The 26,214-nt window shown below is 39.3% G+C and overlaps 1 protein-coding gene across 4 annotated transcripts in view; it reads right to left on the bottom strand.

The window, feature by feature from the left end:
• The window catches only part of plppr2a (phospholipid phosphatase related 2a), a 45,200-nt gene extending 20,147 nt beyond the window's left edge, over positions 1-25,053 (bottom strand). For 2 of the 4 annotated variants that reach the window (XM_020650501.3, XM_020650500.3), the window contains exons 1-2: positions 24,580-25,052; positions 18,827-18,944 (exon numbers count right to left, since the gene is read on the bottom strand). In XM_020650501.3, the coding sequence (XP_020506157.1) occupies positions 18,827-18,895 (69 nt within the window). In that variant the 5' untranslated portion in view covers positions 18,896-18,944; positions 24,580-25,052. Of the gene's footprint in view, positions 1-18,826; positions 18,945-24,579 lie in introns of all 4 variants that reach the window. The other 2 variants (XM_065964765.1, XM_020650499.3) reach the window with 2 other exon arrangements.
• Positions 25,054-26,214: the final 1,161 nt, after the last annotated feature.

Genomic DNA, 26,214 nt, shown 5'->3' with positions numbered 1-26,214 from the left:
TTGGATTTCAATATGAATATGAATATATATCATTTTGAACTCAATTCTCTACATATAAAGTCAACACAATTACATATTTTATTATTAACAAGATAGTAAAATGCAGTCATTATCCAATTTTACCCCATCTCATCAAAATGGTACGAATCCTTTTTAGTTTAGGAACATAAAGTCAAAAATGGTGGATGCAATAACACAAAAGGTTATCTAAAAGTACTGATGTCGGGATAATTAGAGCACTGGCTGTGCCTCCACGAGGTGTATTTGTTATCACGAGAAAGAGGGGTGTTTTTATGTGATCAAATCAGATTTAGTGAGTCTCCATTTGCAAGACCTTTCAGGGATCCAGCCCTTCACTAGCTGGTTAATACAATGTGTCAATTTAGACTTATTATTTAGAATTATATTTTGCATTTGTACAATGTAAGAAAAAATGTGTTAAAATGATTTGAATTTCTGAATGTATTTATGAATGTAAAAACTAATGAGGCTCAACCAATAGAGCAGCATTAACAGCACTGATTTATCCGATTTTATCTGCATTGTTGTGTTTCACTGACCAGCCTTATTCTTCTCAGCTCAACTGAGCCTTTTAGTGTCTTTAAGCTCATTGTTTTGTGCTACTGTTTTGTTTCACATTTACAGACCTATACAATTGCTGCAACAGGAAACAGGAAAGTTTAGGCTAAAAAAACTGACATTTCTCTGTGTACCTGTTCAGTACCAAATAATGAACAGACAAAGTGAGTATCCTGCTGGTTATCAAAGCGCACTGTTAAATGGCATATTTGTTTCATATTTGTGACTACTGGAGGTTCAAAAGATCAGTGTTTGCCATATAAAAAGTTGTCCTGACCTTTTTCCCGTCAAAAATTCTCTTTTATGACCTTTAAGGCAACCCAACTTTTTACAAACTTTTGCTTTAATTAAAAGTTTTAAACAATTGGACAGAATGACATGTTTTAACACTGAGAAGGTGGAGAGGTCGAGTGACAGTTAGAAGCTCTATGTGGAGCTCAGAGTTGTTAACCTCTGACGGCTAAACAAACATAGCTGCTTCTCTGCAGAACAAGAACGGTGTAAATATCTAGAAATGCAATCCGACTATCACAAAAAAAAACATGCACACTTAAAACCACAGACTCACGTGTGCCCACACAGGAGGACAGGTGATTTTATTTATAACACTGTTTTCTTCTCTTCTATTTATTTCCTTGTATGAAATCATCCTCCATTTTTGCCTCATTAAAGATTTTTTTTCTAGATTCGGTTGCCATGGTGAAGTAAAAGACTCAGAATAAGCTTTTTTATTGTTCTGTCATTTTAAGAAGGTATTGTTAAAGTCCGTGTGGAGCGGTGTCATTACAGTAATCAACAGAAATCAAAGCAGCAGCTTGTATATCTGTATGAGCACGTTAGAGGTAAAATGCTGTTCACTCCCCTGATGAGAGCTCTTTGATTGGTTGCTTTGTGTGAGATGGGGTGTTTGATTTGGAGCGACTCATGGTGGCTAATCTTGTTTTCCTGTTTGTTAGCATAGCGTTTACCCAGCATATTATGACTGGATCTGACTCACTAGCTACTGTATACTGTAAATCCATTTCTTGATTGTGAGTTTTAGTTTATATGTTTACATTCTAAAAGCAACTCAGAAGAGGCTTAATTTGATGAGGAATGTGTGCAAAAATGGACTGAGGTGTAGCTGATGTTAGTGTACTGTAAAAAGAAACTGTGTTTGTCAGCATGTGGCATTAACTGACTTTGCTCAAGAGTGGAAAAGAGGCTGAGAATGTAATATCTGGTTTTTTTTCATGGAAATCAAATAATGTTAAAATAATTATTTTATCTTAGTTGATTATAATTTAGTCATTTATTTCTGATTGTTTTGTGTATTTTTACCGAATGGAGTAGCCTTGTGGGTGTATTTTTCTCAACAGTTGCTCATGCACGTGAATAAAGTGGATAGAGAAACAAATGGCTCAATGATAATCTGGATAAATCCACCATATTTTTGTTACATTACAACACAGAGTTAGACCTTCCATCCATCCATCCATCCTTTATCTATACTGCTTATCCCGTTTGGGGATGAGCAGCTGTACTGGCGACCAGTCCAGGTTGTAACTGATATTCAGAGACAGACAAGCAGCCGCACTCACATTCATACCTTCAATTTTCCAACAAACATGTCTTTATACTTTGCATGCGTGCACAAGGAGAACATGCAAACTCTACATAGAAAGGCACCTGCACAGCCAGGGATTTGAACCATTGCTACCATCTTTTTGTTAAGAAACAACACTTACCACTGTGCAGCCCAGATTTTGACCTACTGTGTAAAATCTTTTTCCCCAAAGTCAAGATTCACCACTGCTTATTGTATGGATTTGCCAGCTGTTCATGGATTTTGTTTTGTGGGTGACCGCAGCTTCACACTGACAACTTTCTCACTTCCCCCTGCTCACATTTAAGCACTCACTCACACTCTTCTGCTTGTTGTCATCACATTATGACGCCTGTATTGCCCCCCCCCCCCCCCCCCCCCTTCTGTCTTGACCTCTCATCAGAAAAGAGTGGCCATTAACAGAAGGGTGACCTGCTTTAGAGGAAATAACTCAACATAGTGGGATGTGTAAAAGGAAATCAATAGCAGTAAAAAGAGCGCAGGCAAGATGAAAGGTCTGATTCTGGAGCTGTCACAGAGGGACTTGATGCTGCGTGTTAAAGTGTAAAGACTGAAGAGTGTCATCCATCTTTCCTAAGATTTCATCATCTCCCTCTAAGCCTGCCTTCAAATCATCACCACATGTAATATAGTCTTAATACCTGCCAGATTATCACGCATTACCACACTTATATTCCATTACTTACTGACATTAAATCTGCTCAATTAATTCAGCTTTCATGACATTTTGAAAAGCTTCCCGTCCTTCCACATTCTCCTGAAACATGCAACAAGTAGAGCAGGAAAAGAGTGTTATTGATCTCTGAGGGGCAGTATAAGAGAGCTCATCAGGGATAAATCAAGAGGGCTTATCTGCTCCTCCAACCCGGTACTCCTCATGACTGATCTTTGATGAATGGAAGACAAACGGTGAGTAACAAAGTGAACATATTAAGGATTGAGCTGTCTCTACATCGGAATTTAAATTAAAGAAACATTTATTTTAGCCCGCTGAAGTGACTGAAACGCCACACCTTTTTATTCCACATCAGAGACATCCTTGACAAGTTTTCAAATAGAAAATATGCAGATGATGTGATGCTGCACTCTGACAAGACAAATAAGCAAGAGAAAATGTAGCAAGATAAGATGTACTGGGAAAATTCAACCATTGAAATTGTGTTTTGTTTCTTTTTCTGTTGTGATGACTTCATCTTTATGTAAGATGAATTCATCATTGAATTGTATTGTAGTATACTGTATGTTTACCAAGTGTAAGCTATAATATTTCTAAAGAACACAGGTATACTTGGTGTATGAAATTTGGTCAATTGTAGCATTTAACATTGATAAATAAATACAATAAAACAGAAGGACAATACATGACAAGAATCGTTTAGTTAACACCAAAAGCCCTCCAGACTAAGATGTTCCTGTTTAACTTGATACCTCAGTGTACCAGAAGAGAATTGTCACTTTCTGTTTCTCTTTAAGCCGCTCCAGGTCCTCTCTTGCCTTTAAAAATTTGCTCAAAGTCCCAGCCTCGTCTCCCCCTGTCCACCCATCACACATTTCACATTAAAAATCACCCCCCCCCCCCCTGTGTCTCAGCTGTTTCTGTCATTCTCCTTGTTACACTCATCACTCCCAACAGTTCCTTCACATCGATGACGCCAAGAGGCAGCAAGGCTTTACAACAGCGGTGACATCAAGACTACTGAAAACACGGCGCAGAGGGATTGGGCCATTTTGAGAACACTGTGGGAACGAGTTCAGGGAACAGCAACAGCCGGCGGCATGTGAAGGACCTGCCACTGCGGCTCTTAAAATATAATCTCCCTTCCTCCTTCTCTTAACCTGGATAGAAAACATGCCATCCTTGCATAAATCTGAATCTTTTTCCTCACGGATGAACAGCTTTACAAGGTTAGCCATATTTGATGAACAGTATTAATTCTTTATTAATATGAAGGGGGTTTTTGTGCTGAACACGTATCTAAATATAGTGCAGTCTGTGTTACCTAGGAATGAACTTACACAGCACAGAGCTTTAGATTTTAGGGCACTCTAAGAGCCTCATGTTTGTGTTTAAACTCTACACATTTATATTATGTTACAATTACATTTACAGAAAATAGAAAGTTGACCTCAAAGGTAAAATACAATGATGCAGTGATGATGATCACTTTTGATTTACTGTCATAATTACAACTTTCATCATTTTCTAAGGACATCATTGTAGCCGTACAGCTAGCAGTTTTATTTTGATAAGCAACAAAGCTTTTAATTTCTGCTTCTTAAACAGAGTTATTCATTCTGTCTGTGTAGCTCATGGATGCAGTAAGAATACTGGATAGGGCCTTTCAACACAGCAGCACCCATTTAGTTCTCATAAGATGGGCTAAAAATGTTTTCAGAAGTCATTGTTTATGGGCCAAAGAGCATTCACAGGCTTTTTCTGGAATACCCAGTTATGTTACACCCATGATCGTCCGACCTCCTGTTGGCTCCCTGCATACATGAATGTTATAAAATCATTATCTGACTTTTTTAAACAAATGCACCAAATGGATCAAATTCATACAACCGAATAGGCATTTAAATATATTAGTCCACAACTGTTCCCTTTCTCTTGCTTATCTATAAGGAAGGGATTTTTGGTCATTTGAGCTTTATGTGAACATGCAATACAGTGTGTTGACCTCACTCTTTCTCTTTCACTTTCTGTTGATTATGTCCCTGATTTGTTAGGATAACATTTACTAGTTACAACTGATATCCTCACTCCATTCAAGGTTATTAGCATTCAAGACTTGTGAAAGAAACCCATTGAAAGTCAAGTGGTATCTTACACTACAATGAGAAGTTGCATTGTCTTGTTTTTATGTGCATGGGCTGTTCACATGACTGCTGACAAAACTAATGTGATAAGAAGGTTCCACTAAGTTTAGTATTAGTACAATTGTGTATTTAATAAAGTTTCTTGTCTTAAACATAGACTGTTAATATTAATAGACTGAGCCTTAATTATGTCACCCATCTGTTACTGCAGGGGGCTCCAGGGCTCATCGGCCACAGCTTCCATGCTGGAATTCCTGTCTCAGCCTCACTTTCAGTCTAAAAAGGACAGACTGAAAGGTGGAGCTGAGGTGGAGTTTTTAGCCTACTGACAAACTGCCCGTCAATCAAGTCAGACACGCGCCTAACTATGCTCTTATCGTTCATAAAATCAAAACGGATGCGTTATGCACCCCCTGCACAGTGTGCCCATGAGGACAAGAACTAATCAGACCAATATTGTTTTTTGTGCCAGGCTGTAACCATGTTAATTTATGCAGTAAAAACACACATTTTTGAATGGGGTGTGTATGTGAATGCTAGGGCTTTTGAAGCCAGCCTCAAGTGGACCCTCGACAAGCTGCACTATTTTGCACTTCCCCATTGGCTTCATTTTACAACACTGGAGGTTGCCACTTGGTCTTAAAGAGCCCATATTATGCCCTTTTTGGGGTTCGTATATTTAATCTATGTACCTACTAAAGTATGTTCACAATAGCTAAAGTTTGAAAAAAGTGTCTGTTTTCATGTACTGCCGCTCCATGCACCGGCTCACTTCTGACTCTCTCTCTAAGGCTCTGAAGTGCCCACGTTCAGAGTCCCCACGTGGGCCAAGTCTGATTGGTCGGCCTGTCGGCTCTGCCGTAATTGGTCAGTCGCTCAGCCACTCTGGCTCCGAGGGCCAGGGAGCAAAAACATTAGCACCTTAGCACTACTGTGCTACCGCAGGTTACAGTGTATCGTGGGCGTGCTACAGAAGTTAACAGGCCTGCAACATGAGCTGCTGGGCTTGCCACAACGAGCCAATGGGCTTAGATCAGTGATATCACACTGACAAGACGTCACACTAATGCTGCAGCTAGCAGGAGGACGTAGGAGAAGCCGTGTTTCCACAGACTTTGAATTTTTGCACATAGATGTGCCTAAACATGCACAGGACACATGGAAAACACACTAAAGAGCATAAACAACTAGAAAAAGCGTAATATGGGACCTTTAACGCTCCTATGAAAATGCAAGATTTGCACATGTGACACAATGTTGTCATCTGGTCATGTCTGGTCAGCAAAATATTAAACAAGTACTGAAGGTATGACGTTCTTTAGAAAGCTCCCCAAAGTTAGAATAGTAAAGTAGTTTTATGATAAGAAACTTGTATTCATATGTTACATTTAGCAGGCTAGTTCTCCAGAGGATACTTTACAACAACAAAGCTCTTACAAGCGATGCTCAGTCTGTCTGTCCTTCTCTGTCAGTCTGTCTCACTTCCTCTGGAGGTTCTGTCCTGTCCCTGGATGCTTTAAAAGCCTTGTTGCCTGAAAGAGCAGTTTTGTGTTTTACGGACGGAGGATTTAGAGCAGAAGGACAGTGAGACACGGGAGTCTACCGTTAGACACATGCTGTCCATTAAGAAGCCCACCATCAACACACACTTCACTGCCCATGGATCAGCATGACAGGAGTCCTGAGGGAGGAGAAGGAACCTGGAGGAGCAGGAAGGAAGGAGGGGATTGGAAATTGATAGAAGAGAATAATGTATAATAAAGAAAGGAAAGATAAAAAACAGTTAGATAAAATCGAAGAATGAGGAAGGCGTGAAGAGAGAGTAAAGATGCAGTACAAATAAGGAGGAGGTTATAGAGCTCATAAATATTAGTAGACTGTTAATAGTTTCATTTACGTACAAGAAGAAACAGGTGCAAAGCTGAGGGTGTTGGCCGAAAAAACTGAACCAGTTTTTTTCTCCCTTATGTCCTATTTTCTACTCAGGCATCAGTGAGTCTCCACCTCACGGCGTCTAAAGCACCATAGGCATAAACTGTGATTTTCTTATGGAAAATATTACATTTGATTAAATAAAGTAATTGACCTCCCCTGTCTAAAAGGATTTTAACCTTGTCTAAAAACATATTCGATTACTATTTACTGAAGAGAAGAATATATATAGCCTGATTATTAAGTAAAAGCAGGGATGTTGTCTCATTCAGTAAATATAATCATAAGACATCCAAAATGTTCCATCTGAAATCTGTAATTCTTTTCTAGTTTGTTGACAAACTAATTGTATTATTCGTATTTACTCAGTCAGTCATGAGAGTTTGTAAATTATAGTAAATATCACTTTTAATGTGAGCAGATGGTGAAAAAACACACTTCAACCTTCTATGCACATGGTCTTACATATCGTATGTACTGATTTTTAAAGATATTTTTGGGGGCATTTTGCATTTATTGGATAGGACAGCTGAAGAGAGACGGGGAATGTTGGGAGGAGAGAGTGGGGAAAGAAAAGGGCCGAGGCTGGATTTGAACCCATGGCCACTATGACGAGGACCATAGCCACCATACATGGGGCACTTGACATAACCACTAGGCCATCTGGTGCCCCCTAATGGTATGTACTTCAAAAGTATCATACATGTGTTACAAATTCTGTGTATACAAGTAACACAACAGAATAGGAACAGCAAAACATCCATATAGTTGATTTCAAGAGAAGTTCCACCTCTCACATGGTAAATGGCCATTAATTTAGGATTTAGGGTTTAGGGGTGACACCCAGGGTGGACAATCAGATTTCAAGGGGGCCCATGCCACTCCTGGCAAGCCATGGACACGCCCCTGAGTGTGATATCCTTTTATGTAACTCTTAGCAAAAATAGGCATGCTTATCAATTTCAACAAGAATGATATAAATCCACATATTAGTTGTCATAATTGCCTATAGGACAAACAGCCATCTTCAGTGTGGAAGACTTCTTGGTAATTCTGTTTGCTGTGTTTGTTTAGATGTTAACACTTACATTCAAGTGTTTCTGTGTTTGAAAAGACAAACATCACACCGACAAACTCCACAGCTCAGAATCCTGATAAATGATTGAACACTGATGTTTCTGCTTTCCTCTACTTCACATTAAAAGAACATGTTTGATCCTGTCAGAATGTGACCTTGTATTGTTTTATAGTGAGTTGGATTGTGTTTCCTCAACTAAAGCCAAAAAAATAATTCCTATCTTCAAACTCTTTGCCAGCACAACCCCCAACCCCTCCCACACACACTGGGCTCCCACTCACATTCTAGTCCTGTGTTTCTCTTACTTACCTTTCATCACACAATAGAAATCCCCTGACACACTTTTACAAACGCAGAGCTACTGTCCTCCAAATGTTGTTGTTTTTTTTGTGTGAACTGCACCTGAAAAGCAGTCAGTGCTAATTACAGCTTCACAGCAGGAGTTGGAATAGCTCAGTGGTCTGTACTGATCTCTAATCAGTCATTTTAGATACAAGAGACTCCCTGCTGAGATTGGGACTAAAGGGAAGTGGACACAAAAAAAACCACCTTTCACACACCTTGGAACATACACAACTGTGGTAATAAATCAGTCCTGGCTAAGCTAATTGTTCTGTTTGCCATTAAAGCCATGGACTTTGGCAAATAACTTGTGGGCCTGCCTTCAAAAGCTTGTTTGGGCTGCTCTATCAGTTCTTTTTACTGAATAAAATAGCTCAAATTAATATAAAAGAGGTCACTTGATGATGAATTCCCAAGATTTAATGACCCAGTATTGAAGTTTTAGTTCACTCTCCCTGTTATCACAATGTTATTTAAGACAGGCAGCAGCTTTCAACAGTTATGACAAGCATTACTTGGTCAACACCAGACAAAGCTTTGAATAACCTGCTATCAAAGTCAGTAACAAGTTAGCATTACTATTACTGTTGTTGAGTAAAACATCAGATAGACATTTCAAAGGCAAAGAAATGGGGCACAAGGTTTTATCTGCTCTGAGGTTGTCGTAATAAGATTTGCACATAAGAACTAAAACCATGACAACAAACTAAATGTAAACCGTAGTTTATACAAAGGTTGGCAAGAACATTTTCGTGTATGCATCTTCTGTTGGGATTTTATCAATGAAAACAAATACAATTTAGGTTACACATTGAAAGCAATGATTGTCGTTTTACATGTGGGTCCTCATGGGGCTCAGCTTTTCTTAGTTAGGGAGGCTCCAGGGAAAAAAGGTTGAGAAGCACTGCTGCAGATAAAACAGTAGACATCTTCTCTAGCTCATTTTTGTAAGTATTGTTTTTAAACCTTCCGCCTGGTTTAGGAGGAATCACCTTTTTTTTTTTTACATAATACAACATGATGATTGGGGCTGCCTTCTAATAGTTGACATTTCAAGTCAAGAGGTGCTGAGACAACTCATGCTTATATCTTGTCGGTTGAACTTCTGCACTTTTTTTTTTTGAGGGGTGGACAGCGATAGGAACAGTTGCATTCTATAGCATGGCATAAAAGGCTATAATATTCTTCAGCCCGTTGTTTGCAAACTGTAAGCCTGTGTGCATCTAACTGTTGCCATGATGTTTACAGTCTGTGGGTAAATAGCTACATTGGAGAGGCTAATTTGTAACATGCTACTTTAGAAAGGTTTCTAAGGCTTATAGTTACAAATGTTTATGTCTGGCTTCTTGCTCGGTCACTCTTTCTTTTTTTTTTTCTTTTTTTAGCTTCATCCATCACTTTCCTCTTCCGTCTCTAATCCTCAGCCATCGTATCAAATAGTTAGAAGGACGGTTTTGTGTGAACTAGTGCTGTAAAGTCGGCGCACTTCACTCGAGATGACTGCAGGCCGCGGCCAAAGTGAGCAGGGAACCGGGCACTGTGGACATGAGAAAGACACTACCTGTTTATAGTCATTGTACTGTTCAAGTGACTTAAACACTAAAATGTTAAGGTGGAAACATATTGTAGCTTTAATTAAACAGGAAATGTAATAAATCAACACCTTGTTTGTGTTTCTTTCTGATGTGTCTGAGCCGCTCCACACCAATTGCCCCAAGAGGGATTAATAAAGTTTTTTGAATTGAATTGAATTGACCTTGCAGGCTGACGGATCAACAAAAATGTTTAACAGTTCCACTGCCGGATTCTCTACAGTCAGGTCTGGTTTTAAAAGTAAACATGAACCAAAAGATTTTCAATTCTTATCACAAAGTAGGCTACATATACTGTATGAACTCTGTCATTTAACTTTAAATAAGCCCTTGTAAAAGTTCTCAAAGTTGTGAGTTTCTCATTAAAATGATTATCAGACATTTTCCATTACAGTGGTGTTCAAACAAGACACACTACTTGCAAGATGGTGATAAACAAAAAAAGAATGTTTTGGGGATACAGGACATAAAGACAAGGACCTTCAACTTTCTATCAGTCAGTATACCTGCCTTATTGTGTCTGAGGCTTGCTATGCCTCACTGCATCAATTCAAACCATTAGAAGTAGTCCTGCTCATGAAGCTCACCGGCTGGACACCAAAGAAAACTCTGCTCTTGTTACATCTGATTTCATTAGTTTGATTGCACTCAGAGATACGGAGGCATAAGTGCCAGGCTGCATGTCTGTCTGTCTTTTTCTTTCCCAGCAGGTGTGTTTAGGCCAATTTGTTTGAGAATGCTAGCTCTACTTCATGACAGGTGTGAAGCTAATGTGTCACCCACAACTTAACACACCGGCCTATTTATAAAGATGGAGGATGCTCTGCATGTTTCTCTGGTGTTAATTAGGCCCGAGAGACTACGCTATGTTTGCATGTGTTTGTACATGCATGACACATCCTTGAGAGAAAATTCTACTTTTCCCCCCATCAAGTTTCATATTGAATTACGTGGGGGAAAATTCAACAAAGACTAAAAAATAATTATGGTTTCATGCTAAAAACTAATTTGAATATTTGAAACACCCAAAAGCTCAAACTGAGCTGCGAGAGGTTTAACTGAGGCTTGCGAGGGAGAATCAGCTGTGTTATGTTACAGCAGTGCCCTCTGGTGGAATAAACTCTTCTCTGTTAACAATAATGGAGTTCATTAATGCTGATGCATTAAACACAAAATGCTGCTGGAACATTTGATACAAAAGAGTAAAATCAAAAGCATATATAAGAGCACTGAAGACAAACATTTTATGTGTAGGATCCCCTTCCATGGGATTTATATAAGGCATCAATACACTTTTATGTTCCCACAGTGGGGGCGTCTGAGGAAAACAGTATAAGACATTAGCAGCTTCAGTTTGGTTTAATTAAACAATTACACAAACCCAATGGAGAATATCCATTGGATCTGCAACATAGGTTATATTTAGTTTAAAAAAAAAAGTATAATTTTATTAGTACACTCACCTTTACTTTGACAAAAAAAAAAACAATATATAGGCAGGGATGCCATTTGATTTTTCAATAAATTTCAAAGGAATGGATTAAATCAATAAAACCTGGAAGAGAAAAATTAAACCGGGAAGCTAAGTCACACTACCCTCCCTTTTCTACGAAGGAAAAAAGACCATCCTCTTCCTCTAAATTTTCTACAATCAAATGAAATGATAAACTAAATAAATGTAAGGTCCTCAATCACAGCTGGTACGATAAGGCTAGGGGGTAAAGCTGTAGCTTAAAGTGTGCGACTATATTTGAACACAGGTCAAAAGGTGACAGCTACCAGCTGAGTGTCACATTACAGAGGAAGAAGTCTGCAAACAGCTGGCAAAAGGCCTGTTAAAAGTATTTACAGCGGTGGAATGGGGCTTTATGTCCTTCTCCTCCACTAGTTTGAATAAGAGACTAATCAGAAGCTCTTCACAATAAAAAGCTGCTTTCTCCATTACACCTCTTCACTGAAGCACAGAGTGAATGGAATTTAAGCAGAAATTACATTTAAACTGCACATTTGCTTGCATGTCCCCAGATGGCAGTGCTTATTTTTTTCAGGGTAAAAATGTAGGATGCATCTCTCCAGAGAGCAAACAGATAAATGTCTTCATTTCTATGTACATGTATGATGTGCAACCCTGATTTACTTTTGCTCGCTTAGGTGAAAAGGTCAAAGAATCTATTTCTATATTAGACATTTTTCAGATTTGAATTTACCGACCCAGGAGGGAATTAAGACATAGATTTGTAAACACGAGTAGCAGAAAATAAACATGGTCAATAAATTGTGACTTTCCTATCTTTGCTGCTATAAATGGTTTGAAGTAATATTGACAAAAAAAAACTGAGACAATAGTAAAAATGCTGGCGTGTATTCATGCTGAAAAATGGGAAATGATGAAGCAAAATGGAGTGAACAGATGAGACATGCAGAGCAAGATGCCTGAGTGGGTAGCACTGATAGAAAAGGTTGTGACTTGTGATTAGGGCACAGAGGATGAAAGGAATCACAAGAAAGAGAGCAGAGATGAGAATCAGACTTGCTGATTGGTTTCCATGGTAACTGCTGATGAGGTGCAGGGCTCAATAAAAGAGCAGGTCCTTCTGGCTTGGTATGGATGACTGTCACATTTTGCCCCCAACACACACACACACACACACACACACACACACACACACATGCACACAGACACTTTCAGGACTAGGGTGAATTATCATCACTATTCATTTACTGTGAATGAAAAGTATGGTTTAACATTTAGGAAAAAGATGTTCCACTGTAATATCTTTCTGTTCAACATTAACATGCCATTGTTAGCAGTTACCTAAAATTTCATGGCCAGCCTCCCCATTACTTTTCTTGTCCTTATCACAAATTTCCCTCACAGCAGGAGAATTTTTGAAAAGAACATGCTATTACTGTAAGAAACATGTTCATCAATGAGCTTCAGTGATACTCATAAGCGAGGCCAAGCCAGCTATTTTCTTTGTTTCAGTCTTTGTGGAGAGCTAAACTAACCATCTGCTGACCTTCTCATAATACTCTCAGTGATTGGTTAAAAAAAAGAACTATAAACTTTTAATTTTTTCTCCTGTATATCTTGTTTTTGTGTTCAGAGTGCCTTCCGGCCAGAATTTCATTTCTCACGTAACAATAGTTCACTGACATGGCTCTGTATATTTCAGAAGGCACGTCACGCACGTCAGCTACAGCTGTAGTTACTCAGCATGTTAAAGGCTGTTATTCATCATCATGCATTATTCTTCATGTAAATAACACATTAGACTCTGATTAAGTATTCTTGTTTTCTGAGTCACATGGAGTCGAGCCTAATTTCACATTCTTATTTATTGTCTGATCATGCTGCCTTTGCTCTACAGTTCATCTGTATTTATTTATTTATTCATTCTTTTCATTGTTTTTCTCTGTTTTATTGCTTTTCTTCCTATCCTAATTGTTTTCCTTTCAAAAGCCTCCTGTGGACAGGTGTTGAGAACTAACATGTTTGCTTAAACACTTAAACAATGCATCTGGTTCTTCCAATGTATCTGTGATGTAAATGCCAAATAAAGTCTGTAGTAATAATAATACACAATGATAAGCTCACACTGTTCCAGGGCTTAAACAGAAAGACTGACCATGTTTCTCACTCTCTTTGGGCAGCTTGAAATGTCCAGAAACTAGGATGCATGAAGTCCTGGCTGTCACTATGGAGGAATGTTCTGAATGACTCAGGAGTCAAACCTGACTCCCTGTTGCTGTAATGTTGAAAGCTCTAACACATAAAGCCCCTCACAGTCAATAATCAATGTAATCCTGTTTAGCCCAGCAGAGGGGCTCAGTTGCTCAGTGGGTCAGTGCAGTAAGATTCAGGATTTAAATCTCAGAAGCAGTGGAGAGAAATCATTATAAATGAGAGAGTTGCTGCATAATATTATAATATAATATAATACAAGTATAATAGTAAGTGTCCAGAAATAACATTTGTTATGAATGGGGTCCATAGAAACACAGACTGATTGATTGATTGACTGTTGCTGGGGTAATTGTAAAGATGTTCAGGCCTGAAACCAAAAATATGCAAACCTATAAGGTATTAGCTAGGCAGAGAAAAACAGAAACATTGTATATTGTGTATTAAAAAAAGGACCAATGGCCAAAAAAATAATGATGACTCTCCAATTGTTGAGAAACAGTGTAGAAATAAACATCTTTGCTGTCAAGTTCCCTGCCCATTACTTCACACTTTCTTCTCAGCACAGATGCTCAATTCTAAATTCTCAACACTTGAGTTTGTGATGACTTTCTCTGCCAGTAACACAAAGTTATTCGCACTAAAATCGTGCTTTCTAATTTTTTTCCATGCTGCTTTTCTTATCAGAACTTCACAAGAAAATGAATTTAAAATTTAAAATGAAGGACGGGATGGTTCAGCTAGAACATAAAAGCAAATAAAACTGTGTAACAGAGTTGTGGTAAATTCTTAATTTAGTGCCTTTCTTACATAATGTTCCAATGTAAAGAGTAGCAAAAAACACTTCTCTTGTTCTAAGTTTCTAAGTCTAAACCTCCAGGGATGAGGAGAAGAGAGAAGCGAGAGGGAAGGCCGAAGAGGGGAGCTGAGAGTCGGACACGGGGCCGGCGGACATCCTCTTATAAAATGTTCCAATGTAAAGAGTAGCAAAAAAAAACTTCTCTTTTCATTCTGATTTTATTTGCTGGATCTCAGAGACACTTTAAGGCCAAAGGAGCCAGAAAGAGAGGAAACTCTTTACCATCGAGGTCTGGTTAGCAGCAGCATCCATAATGAGCTCATCTCCTCCAAACACAGTTTATACGGTGACTCAGTGGCCTGATTTCCAGTGTGATTGATTGTTGGCCAGATTATATCTGACTTCAGTTCATATTAGGGAAAAATAATGTGTTTTGTCTGTTCTTTCCTGAGTGCACATTGCAGCATATCGCACAAGCCACTCTTTAGTGAATGTGCAAATAACAAGCAAAACAAATGAACTAAGTAGCTGATATGAAAGAAGTCTTTGTGGAATTTTCTATGATGTCCTTTTAACTCGAGCATTCACATATCAGATGGTGGGTAAAAATTAACTCCATGAATATTTTAAGAGTGGTTTTAGGATTTTTCTTTTTAAGTTACCATCAAACAGAAATGAAACTCAGCCTTATAGACAAAACTCTTCTAATTATTTGTTTATGTGAGATTTTCATGAAACTTTACATCAATATACCAATCAGAGTGTTAGCATACCATGCATGCTCAAGCAACATTCATCCAGCCAACACTGGATGCTGTAAATCAAGGCTAACATAAGCAGCTATCCTTTACTTTATTTGAGCTTACTGATGGGTTTTTCAAACACTTTTCTCAGTCCTCATTCTGAAAGCCATTTCTTGTTTACAACAAAAAGCAATAGCAATGAATAAATAAAATCGAAAATTGAATTTTAAACAAAAAGGCTATTCTGAAAAAAAAAAAAACATGTGGCTGTTGCAGGAATAAAACAGTCTGATCATTTCTTTAAATCTAATGGCTTTACCTGTCAAAGGCAAACTTACTGCTCACCATGTAGCTGAAAGGTTTAAACAATCAACAATGATTACTACCGACACTCTTCTCCCCAAAGCTTGTTCAACAAGTGAGGAAAGGCCCCTAAAGCTGTATGAAGAAATAGTTTTTACTATTACTTGTATATTATACACATGCTAAGCAGCAATATGTTGATTCTGTTCTATGTCTTTCTGGGAAATACGGTTTAATCCTCAGTTTTTTTTAACACAATATCATGAAGCTTCAAGCACTAAATCAGGACACATCAAGGTTTTTGTGATTTTAATAAGGGCGACACATCTAAGAATAAACAGATATCATTTGCTCAGAATATGATTATAAACAAAGATTGATTTTTCATAATACACTCTATCCTCTTCTCCATCATACAATTTTTAAATTGTTAGCCTGTAGTGAAAAATTTCAGGAAACAGTTATGTGCTATTACGCTATGCAGGAGCAATAGGCTGGTTGTCTTCTTCAGGCTTTCCTCTGCTAATGAAAGCTGCCCTCTCTACAAGTAACAGGAAGCTTCCCTCCATCAGAGGTACCAGCAGCTGTTACTCCATCCCTGTAGTAATACTCTCTATCACACACACACACACACACGGTCACTGGCACACACTCACAGATGTAGTGATAGCAAGGGAATTGACTGAGACCTGAGGGCTGAGTAATGATGTGTGTGGGAGGCGTATGGCAGAGTGGACTAATGGAGAGCTTTTATATTGTACTATAACCGAAGGGACCAGTGCTTCAGACAGGCTCACATGGGCGCGGCGGGTAACTATTCTATTGTGGTCTACTCTCCTTGCACCTGCATGATAATGGTGCTCTCGGTTCTCCATTCGTGATACTTTTGGTGGCTTTGTGGAATATGAACTAATGTGATGGCTGGAAATATGATATTACAATCAAGACAGCGAGTAAGCCTTGGGCTAACTAAAGGATCTCTTTAGAATGTGATGAGTCTTGGGGAAGTTTGGGAATGACAAAAGTTCCTTTGCCAGTTATTTCTAATCTGACTTTAATTCCTGGCGTAAATCTGGGACGGCGACATCCTCAGGAATCTTTCATCTGAATTCATTTTAAATGTCTGTGTGCATGGATTAAACTGAGTAATGTTTAAAGGAGTGAAAAGTAACCTTTTGATGTGCGTCACAACTACAGAACATTTTTTACTGTGTTCTTAAAGGGGACCAAATCAGCAGCCAAACAATAGAAACTCTTTCAGGGATGTTTGGGAAATACCAACATCAAGTTGTCTCTTTTACTAACCTTTGCTTCATATTTCTCTCTCTGCACCCACCTGAACTTTCCAGAGAACATCCTGGAATGCATATCTCAAAAGTGGGAAACATTTGTTCTGACTATACATTTTATGTTATTACACTGGAATCTGTGAGGGAGGTCACTGTGGTCTCACTTAGTTTGGGTAGGTAATCATCTCTCTGTGCAGTGTCAGGTGTGCGTGTGTGACTGATTGGCCCTGATTTGGACCAGGTGTGTTAAACTTATATATTCCCTTGAGTTACAGTACTCTGTGCTGACTCATTGGCCGTTTCCGAATAGCCACAATTCAGTCGGCAGTACGTACTTTTCAGTAGGGAGTTTCAGTATACTGAACTTTCGTGGTCATTCAGTATGCATATTTTGGGTCCACCTCAGTATACTGAACATTTCAGCATGGATACTAACTTCCGGGTTTCATGCAGTATGGATCGGATGCATCCTTTCAGGAAATGAATTGTATTTCACCACCCGCAATGCTGTGTGAAAATAAACGTAACTCGTCTGAAAAGTCCGCACTGCATACTGAACTGTGTCTATTCGGAAAGGGCCAGTGATTGGGTTGTCTCTGTGTTTCTTGTGTCTGTAGAAGTGTGTGATTCTTCATAAGAACCACTTGGCTTGCTAAATATTTCCAGCAGCTCTATCAGTGTAGGTTGTTGGGGCTAGGAATTTTTGACCCAGCCTTTTTGGTTCCTTTATAAACATGGCCTGGTGGCCTTTGTGTCTCAGCTCTAGTGAGTTTCTTAGTTCTTTCCTATAATGTAGTTTTATCAGCTGCTCGGCAGCAGTGGTTTAGTTTCACCTTATCTCAGGGCTAATTAGTAAAGGAAGCCTATTTATTTGGATTGTAACTATTCCAAATTCAATTTTAGTAGTTATCACTGTGTGATAACTTTAAGATATCCAGGGTCCGCAATTGTGTCCGACTCTCCCGAATCATTACAGGAATTGATCCTTTAACTTGAGTTGGTTTACTTAATTGGATCATAACGTATCCTGTGCTGAACTATCTAAGATACAGTTAGGTATGCATGCAGTGCAGCATAGATTTTCAGTGAATTTAGAATATAAATCCATAATTACTTAACATCTACATAACATCAAGGTCCTCCTGCAAAGCAATGATGCAACACAAACAACTTCATCTGTTTGAATCTTCAACAGAAGGCTGATCTTACGCCAGGGATCTCCAGCACAAAAACTGATGGTTGGCCTACTTCAAGCCAGTGAGCTTCATGACTGCTCAGAGTGTCTAATTAGATTAAAGACAGTCTGATTACCTCACCAGTTCATGCTTTTCTCCACCTCTGTTGCAACGTGGTGAAGGCTCTGGGACTTCCACTGCCCTCTGAGTCATCCGTCTGACTGCTCAAACAGAGCATGGCTTCCACAGGGGATGAAGTGGTAGGTGTGTTTCTTTCAGTTGAGTATCAGTGTGTTTCTCTGAGCACTCTTGGTCTGCCACAGAAAATGACCTTTGGCATGATTTGTACAAAACAACTCTACAGCCCGCACAGTGCACTCGCTGAAAATCCTTTCTCTCTCTGTGTGCTCTGGCATCCACAACCCCCTGAAATGAATCATGCAGTTCACAAATATGCTGGAAAATGTTCAGCATTGCATAGAACAACTGAAGCCACTTCATAGCGACACAGCTGCCCCTGGTGCTGGAACAGGGTAACGTGTGTGACACCAAGTAGGAGTTTAAGCCACGGTTGTGTGTTTTCTGAAGCGTCATCAACTGTTTTGACTGAAATGTTTACCACGGAGGCTTCGGTTTCAGAGATGTAGGGAGAGAAATGTGCTTTCAGAAGGGAGAGTCAAATCTAAGAGCCACAACAGTTTGACAGGACGGACTATTGCAGTGACAAAGCACATGTCAAATCCCATAACAGGAAAGAGAAAATGAAATATGACCAAGTTTGCAGGATTTTCCTTTCAAGGAATACCTCCATGCTCTTTTACAACTACAGGATAAAGGTATTTGGTGATGAGTTGCTGAATGATGGCTCATTCATTTTCCTTACCTCCACAAACAGGAAGCAGGGGACGATGGAACTGCTGCTCTTCACACCAGGCTTCTCCTCCCCTGCCATCTCCCTCTCTGCTCCTCTGGATGTCCCTCTGTTCAGCTGTATCCTTATCCTGAGGAAAAGAGGGTTAGGCAGATTATTTTGCTGGCATTACTTAGGTCCAGTCCAGAGTGTTAGATTAACTGGAATCCAATCATGACAAATGAGCTTTGGATAGATCTGAGGCTTTCCCTAATATCTTATTGTTGTGTATCTTTGTTTTGCACAATAACATCGCTGTTTTTTATTTATTCCATAGTGTTAGTGTGATCCCTTTCTGTAGTTTATTGCTGTATTATACTGGTATTCATTTTTTACATGGACCAAACGTTTTGAGGATTCTATTGTGGCACAAAAGAAGAATGCGCCTGAAGATAACAAGACAAGGAAATAAGACACCTTCTGCAAAAGGTATTTCAGCTCGTTTGTTGATACGGGAAAGAAGAAAAAAAAGCTTTGGTATATTAAGGTTTGGTATACTAAAGTCCGATGTTGAAAGTGATAGGCTCCTAGGTTGATAAAAGAACTGTAGCCCCAGTGTGACTGTTGAACACTGCTCAGGAGAAGACAGTCCTCCTAGGACTAACTTTAAAACTCAGTTACCATGTAGCTCAGTGGTACTCAGCCTTGTCAGACTTAAGAGCTACATTGACCAAATAATATTTCTGCAAGAGCCACAATCAAAAAAAATCTTTCTTTCCTAAAATATATGTGGGAAACACAGTGACATGACTTGCAAAGAATAATTTCTGCTGACAATGTTTCCCTTTTTAAAATAATTACTTTGGATACTTCAAGTAGGACCTAAAAGAGCCACAACTAGTCCCAAATGAGCCACATGTGGCTCGAGACCCTTGCATTGCGTATCACTGGTCTAGCTTGAAGACACAATGGATGTAGTTTTGGGGCTTAGGCTGATTGAAAAATGTGACAGTCATCTTGCCTGGATTGTACATAATGCATTCTTGGCAGAATGGGTTTTTGTAGGGGTGGATGCACATATGCTATTTCCAAATACGTAAATTTTCATTCAAATTAAAGCCCTGCAGAATATTGCACAAAGAGGATGAATCTTTGAATGCATGTCAGATATGGTGCTTGAAGACAGAGAAGTAAAGAAAAACTGGTTTTTCCTTTTCAGTTGGCAATAGAAGAAGAGTGCCAGCACACTCAAGTGTACAGTCATTTTGCACGTACAACAAGACAAAGTTTGTACCGTCTCAAACCTCTTGCACTTCAATGTGTGATTTTGCCGAGACTTCCAAGCAGGCAGCATATATTGAAGCCAATACTTAAAAAACTGCAATCTCTATTCACTCAACAGATATAGAAGGCCAACATGGCAAAAACATCAATTACAATGGCACACATACTTACAAAGCGCAAGATGCATTCACTGTCAGCTGGATGGTGAAGAAAACATTGACTGCAGTGGTCTAGACATTATTCAGGTACCATAAAAGCAGGACTGAAATAATACATTCCATTGCTGATGTACAGCTTGGTGCTAACACAGTGGCACAGAGAGTTTCTCTGCTTTGTAAGCTTTTGTTATTGACGGTTGACTCATGTATAACAGAATAGCTTAGTGGTTGGTTCATTTGTTTTGATAGTGCAAATGACTAAACTAATGCAATGTGATGCAAGTAACTCTCTGCCACTTTAATTTTGTCAAAGTCTCAGATGAAATAAGGTTAGAGACTCCTGCTTTAGAGGAAAACAGAAGTTTTTTTTATTGTTTTTTGATGAGCAACAGGAAGAAGCTGTTGACACTGAGAAGAAGAACTGAGTTATACTGTAATACAACATCCAGGCATAATCATTTGGAGGCATACCCTTTGGAATTCTAAGGTTCTATCTGACATTTTTGTCAAAATTGAGTTATTTAAATATTATTTTTCTTTGGTAACTGAAAAAGCTTTTGGTAGGTGTTCTTTTGTTTTTGATTTATGTATTGTTGGACTTTTTTTTTTTTATCTTAAAAGGAAGGAAAGTTCTATCTGCAAGGTCAAAGTCCAACTTAAGGGTCTATCTGTGGACCAAACAGACTTGGCATGAACACAAGAGGACCAATCAGGTTCTGCTTCTCTGTGATGTCACTAAACTGCTCATTGAAGGCATCCACCTTACCCAAACCAAAGACACGTCTGAAACAGTGCATCAGCATCTTTTTTTTCTTTTTTTTTACAAATGTAATAGATTTTTGATATCATCTATTATTTTCATGTATGGAGGACACTTGTACCACTTATAAGTTTTTCTATTTCGAATTCAAAACTTTTAATCAATCAATCAATCAATTTTTATTTGTATAGCGTCAACTCATAACAAGTGTTATCTCGAGACACTTTACAAAAATCAGGTAAAAGACCTCACTCTTTGTTATGTTACAAAAAGCAGGTAAAAGACCTGACCATAAATGATTCTATCAAATTGATTGGGAGAAACAGGTTATTCTGTTGGTGAGTGTTGTGAGATTTGCGAGGGAGCTTTCTTCCACCTAATCCCTTCTATACTGGTAGAAAGAATAAGCCTGAGGGATGAATAAGGCATGAAGCCAAGCTCTTAGCAGCCCTCAGAACAACGCAATGTGCCAACCAAGACTGCTCTTAGTGAGGGTTGGTAGCCTACAACTCTGTGTGTGCATGATGTGTGGGTGTGTGAGGCTCGTCCCAAAAAAAAAAAAAAAGTAGCAGTATCAGGGTGAACAAGCACAACTTCCAGGTAACAGAAACAAACAGTGAGAGAACAAGAAACAGAGAGACAGAATGAAATCGTTCCTGTTTCTTCTCCACAAGAGGCTGTTGGGACGTGTTGCTTTGTGTTTCATTCACTCTGTGGGAGGCATGCACAAAGAGGCTCTCTCCCACAGTTTGGCCCACCAGCTGAGGAAGTGCACACTTGAGCTGTGAGTTGGTGGTGGTGGATCTCCTGGAGATTTAACCGTGTTATGGGTGAAAAACACTCTGGTGGCGCAGAAAGCTTTTGATGACTGAAGAACAATAATGATAAGTGGGACAACTAGCCAGGGATGATGTCACTTAAAAAAAAACAGAAAAAGAATTAGGAAGCTTGTTACTTTCCCCATGTGTAGACTTCTAAGCTGTCCCACGCACACTTGGTGTAAGTGAGTGTTTCTCAGTAGCTTTCCATGAGTGCTGATTCGGGTGACAGTTTGCAAACTAATTAAAGAAAATCTGCCCACAGCTCAGTATGCGGGACATGGAAAGTGAGCTAAAAGCTTACACGCAACAAAATAAATGAATCAATAACTTACATAGAAAACTGATAGAAAAACAAAAAGATTGCTTTACTACTTCTTAATAAAAGTAAAGAGTAACATAACTTGTTACTTTACCAGCTCCATTTTTTTTTCTTACCACTGTAACTTTTGCTGCTTTGCTGAAGTGTTCATGATGGATTAAGCCGGGTCTTTGTAATAAAGCAACAAGTAAGGTCTTTTACCTGCTTTTTGTAACATAACAATGAGTATGGTCTTTTTTTACCTGCTCTTTTGTAATATTAAAAAACAAAGAGTAAGGTCTTTTACCTGCTTTTTGTAAAGTGTCACGAGATAACACATCTTGAACAACACAGACATGCAACATTTATATGTATACATGTTTTTAAAGCTGCTATAATTGATATTGTCTGAAACGCTTAATCTAACGACTAAGCACACAATCTGAATAGGTTTGCTTTTATTAAGAATGAATATGCAAGGCTTTACAAAGCTTGAAAGTAAGCTCCAGCTCTTTGTTTAGCTGTACTGAGAACATATTCACTGCTTTGTTATAACACCTGCTCAGCAGCAAACAGCAGACAGACCCAGTTGGCGACTAGCCCTTTTCTGTGTCTTATTAAATCATTAGCATCCACACTGCCAGATATTTCCCTGAAGCTAACAGAGTGATTATTTAATTAACAATTACATGGTGGACACAAAACACCAAACCAATCAATCACCAACAAATGGCGCTTAGTAATTGCTGTGTACATAAGAAACTTTTTGCAAGCATGATCACCATATGTTCAAAGGTGAATTATAATATGTTTCTATTACCCATACTGTTGATGAAATACTTGTTTTCTAGGTAATAGGTCTAACATGTACTGTATACAAACTCACCGCACCTCAAGCCTCTGCACTATCTACTATGTTTGGTCTTAACACAGAGCAAAGGGAGAAGTTACTGAACAGATTTTTTGTGTAAATAACAATCACATCACTGTTACTGGAGGCTTGTAACTGCCAAAAGCCGGTTATAATGAACTGATCTGTGTGCTTGTGTGTAATTTAGTTGCTATGCAGAAGAGGCGGTCCGACTGGTTTTGATCTGATTAGAGGGGGCTGAATGAAAAGGAGACTAATTTGATAGTTCACCCATCAGTCAGAGAAAATCAAACTCATCTGTCAACAGAGACAGAGACGGATGAGCAGACAGACATGTGTTGTACGAGGGGAAACAAGGAGAGAGCGAGATGAGAGCCCAAGACAAAACTACAGACACACATGCTCAACACACAAATCAGAATAAAAAAAACATGAAGGCACTGAAATCAAAATGGGGGAGATGAGAGGAGAAAAAAAGTTGTCTTAGCAACAACACACATCATCATCACAGACACACAAGGAGAGCAGGAGAGCAAGACATTTGAATTGCCTGACACTCGGAGGGCTCCAATCAAAGGGTAGAGACCCAGAAGGCCATATGTCCTCTCTCTCCTACCACTGCAGTCCAGCATCCTGCCCCAGGACACAGTGCACTTTTCTGTGCACACATTTAACACATGCACATACATATTACATGTATGGGCTAAATGAGGACAGAAATCTGGATCAAGCTCGATTGTACAGTTATTTCTCTTATACTACGATGTTAAACTGTTTCATATGGCATATTACTTAATCTGTTTATGCAGTGGAAACACAAGTCAAGCAGCAGCAATTCAGCGTTAAAATGCCAGCTGTCAGTCAGCCGTTCTCTAATTTGTGTGTGCCACATCCAGAGGGATAACCTAAATACTCAAGACTTTGACTGCAGAGCAATTTCAGCAGAGATAGAAATAGTCTTGCTCCTTTTTTTGGACCGTTTACCTGCAGCCCATGCTGTCACTATTGATCAGGGTAAAGCCTCCCTTCACCTTCCCTCAGACTTCCCTCAGCTCTTACGTTGCCTTGATTCTGTTTTGTGTTTGTCACATGCTTTGTGGTTCCTATTTTCATGATTTCAAACCATGGATTATCATAGTCACGAGCCATATGTACTAAATTGTTGTGCACACACAGAGGGTGCAACCACAAACAATGCGCCTATATTTTACACCTGAGTTGAGTCAAGAACAAACAAACAAACAAACAAACAAACATACCACTTCTCTGAATAAACAGCAATCCCTCCACTATTAATAGAGAAAAGTCAAGGAGGGGAGAAAAGCCATAACAGGATTTACCGGCTGCTGGATAATTAGGTCTTCTGTTCGGGGAATACCAAAACACAGAGAGACACTCCCCCAACCACACAACACATACAAATACTAACACACACACACACACACACACCCCAGGCACACACTTAGACCCGGGGAAGAAATTATCCACTTAATGTGCAGAAAAATTCTAAACAGTGACTTCCTCAGCATGACTGTTCCCCTGGAAGACACGCTTATAGAATCACCCTATCCAGTCATCCTTCCTCACAGCTTACCTCGGACACCTCGTCCCCAAGCTGATGGTTGCCGTGGCACCAGATTCCTATGCGGTGGCCATGTCAGAGCAGAGGATGGTAAAGGGGTGTGAAAATCTTTTTTCCACCTAGCTGTCCGTCTCTGCTGGTTTCTTCTTCCTTCTACCTGCACTCTCCCCTGGTCCTTCCTCATCCACAGTGAAAGCGTGAGAGACAACGACAGCAGCAGCGACAGCAGCTGCAGCAGCAGCAGCAGCTTCTCAGTCTCTGAATCTTCCTCACACACACACTCTCACTAAGCCTCCTTTTAATTAGCTTGTTCCAACAACCAGTGATGCCTAATGAATTAAGTGGCTGAAATTACCTCCTGTGCAGTGCATGGTCCAATGAGGCAACACAGAGGAGATGGAGAGAGCGAAGAACATGTGTGTGAGGGAGCAAAAGTGTTTCAGTGTGTGAGAGAGACAGAAATCGAGAGGGAGAGAGAGAGAGAGAGAGAGAGAGAGAGAGAGAGAGAGAGAGAGAGAGAGAGAAGGAGAGAGGGAGGGAGGGCATGCATTGTGTGTCAGCTCATTTGTATTCAAAGCTTGTTTTTCCTCTTCATCCCTCCCCTTCTCTCTCCCTCTGTCCATCTCTCCCCTTATCTCCCTACAATCTATCCATTCCTCCCTCCTCCCTCCCCTCTCTTTTGTTTCCTCCCCTTTATGAATGGATGTTCAGGAGGACATGAACCTGACCCAAACATTAGTGGAAAGAAAGAGGGATGCTGTAGACTATGAACAAGGAAGGCTGTTCATGTGTGTGGTGTTTCCAGCCTCCAGATCAGCTCACTCTAGATGTAGGTTAATGATACACAGCTATTGATCTATCTCTCCTGGACCACATGTATACATCACAGGTCAAAGCTGGTGACAAAGGGAAAAGAGGCTTGCCAGACGGCCAGGACAGTTTAAAATATGAATGAACTTTGGTGTTCTGCAGGAACCCTTAAAAATCATCTCTGGTCATAATAAATTCAGGAGGACATATTAAAAAAAATACATCATCTTCTGCTGTCAAGCTGCTGAGAGAGCAGGATGTTTTGTAGTGATGACAAAACATGAGGCTTAAATGAATTTCTATTGGATGATCGATATAATCACACTACCAGCATGTGTCTAGAAAAAAGAGAAGTTGGTTGGATGATTGCTTCACTTGGTTCAGATTCGAATACAACACTGTTTGGAGATGGAGAGACAGTAACATGATTACTTTTATTTATTTTTTGAACAAGTTCTGCTTATGTTAGGCGGATCAAGGGAAAGAGATGTTTTGTTACGCTTTTGTCAATCTAATAAGGTTAAACGTAATCTGTATAAGATTTACTCATTCAGCTTATTTTAATCATTTTACTTGATGTTGTTCTACAATAAAAAATACTACATTTGCTTAATGCAGCGAGGTTCACATGGCACCTGACTCAGGTCTTGGAACTATGTTGAGATTTAGTCACTAGATAAATTACAAATCTATTTGATAAGAAATAAGTCTACAGAATCACAAAAACAGAGTAGTATCCTCCTTTGTAATGCACACATCAACAAGAGGACAAGTGGACTCAGACCCAGAGGTGCAAAATGAATCAAGAGGTTAACCTCAGGCCTTTCTGTTAACAGG

The sequence above is a fragment of the Labrus bergylta genome, chromosome 16 (genome assembly GCF_963930695.1).
Source record: "Labrus bergylta chromosome 16, fLabBer1.1, whole genome shotgun sequence".
Classification (NCBI taxonomy): Eukaryota; Metazoa; Chordata; class Actinopteri; order Labriformes; family Labridae; genus Labrus; species Labrus bergylta.
This window is presented reverse-complemented; position numbering and strand designations above follow the sequence as displayed.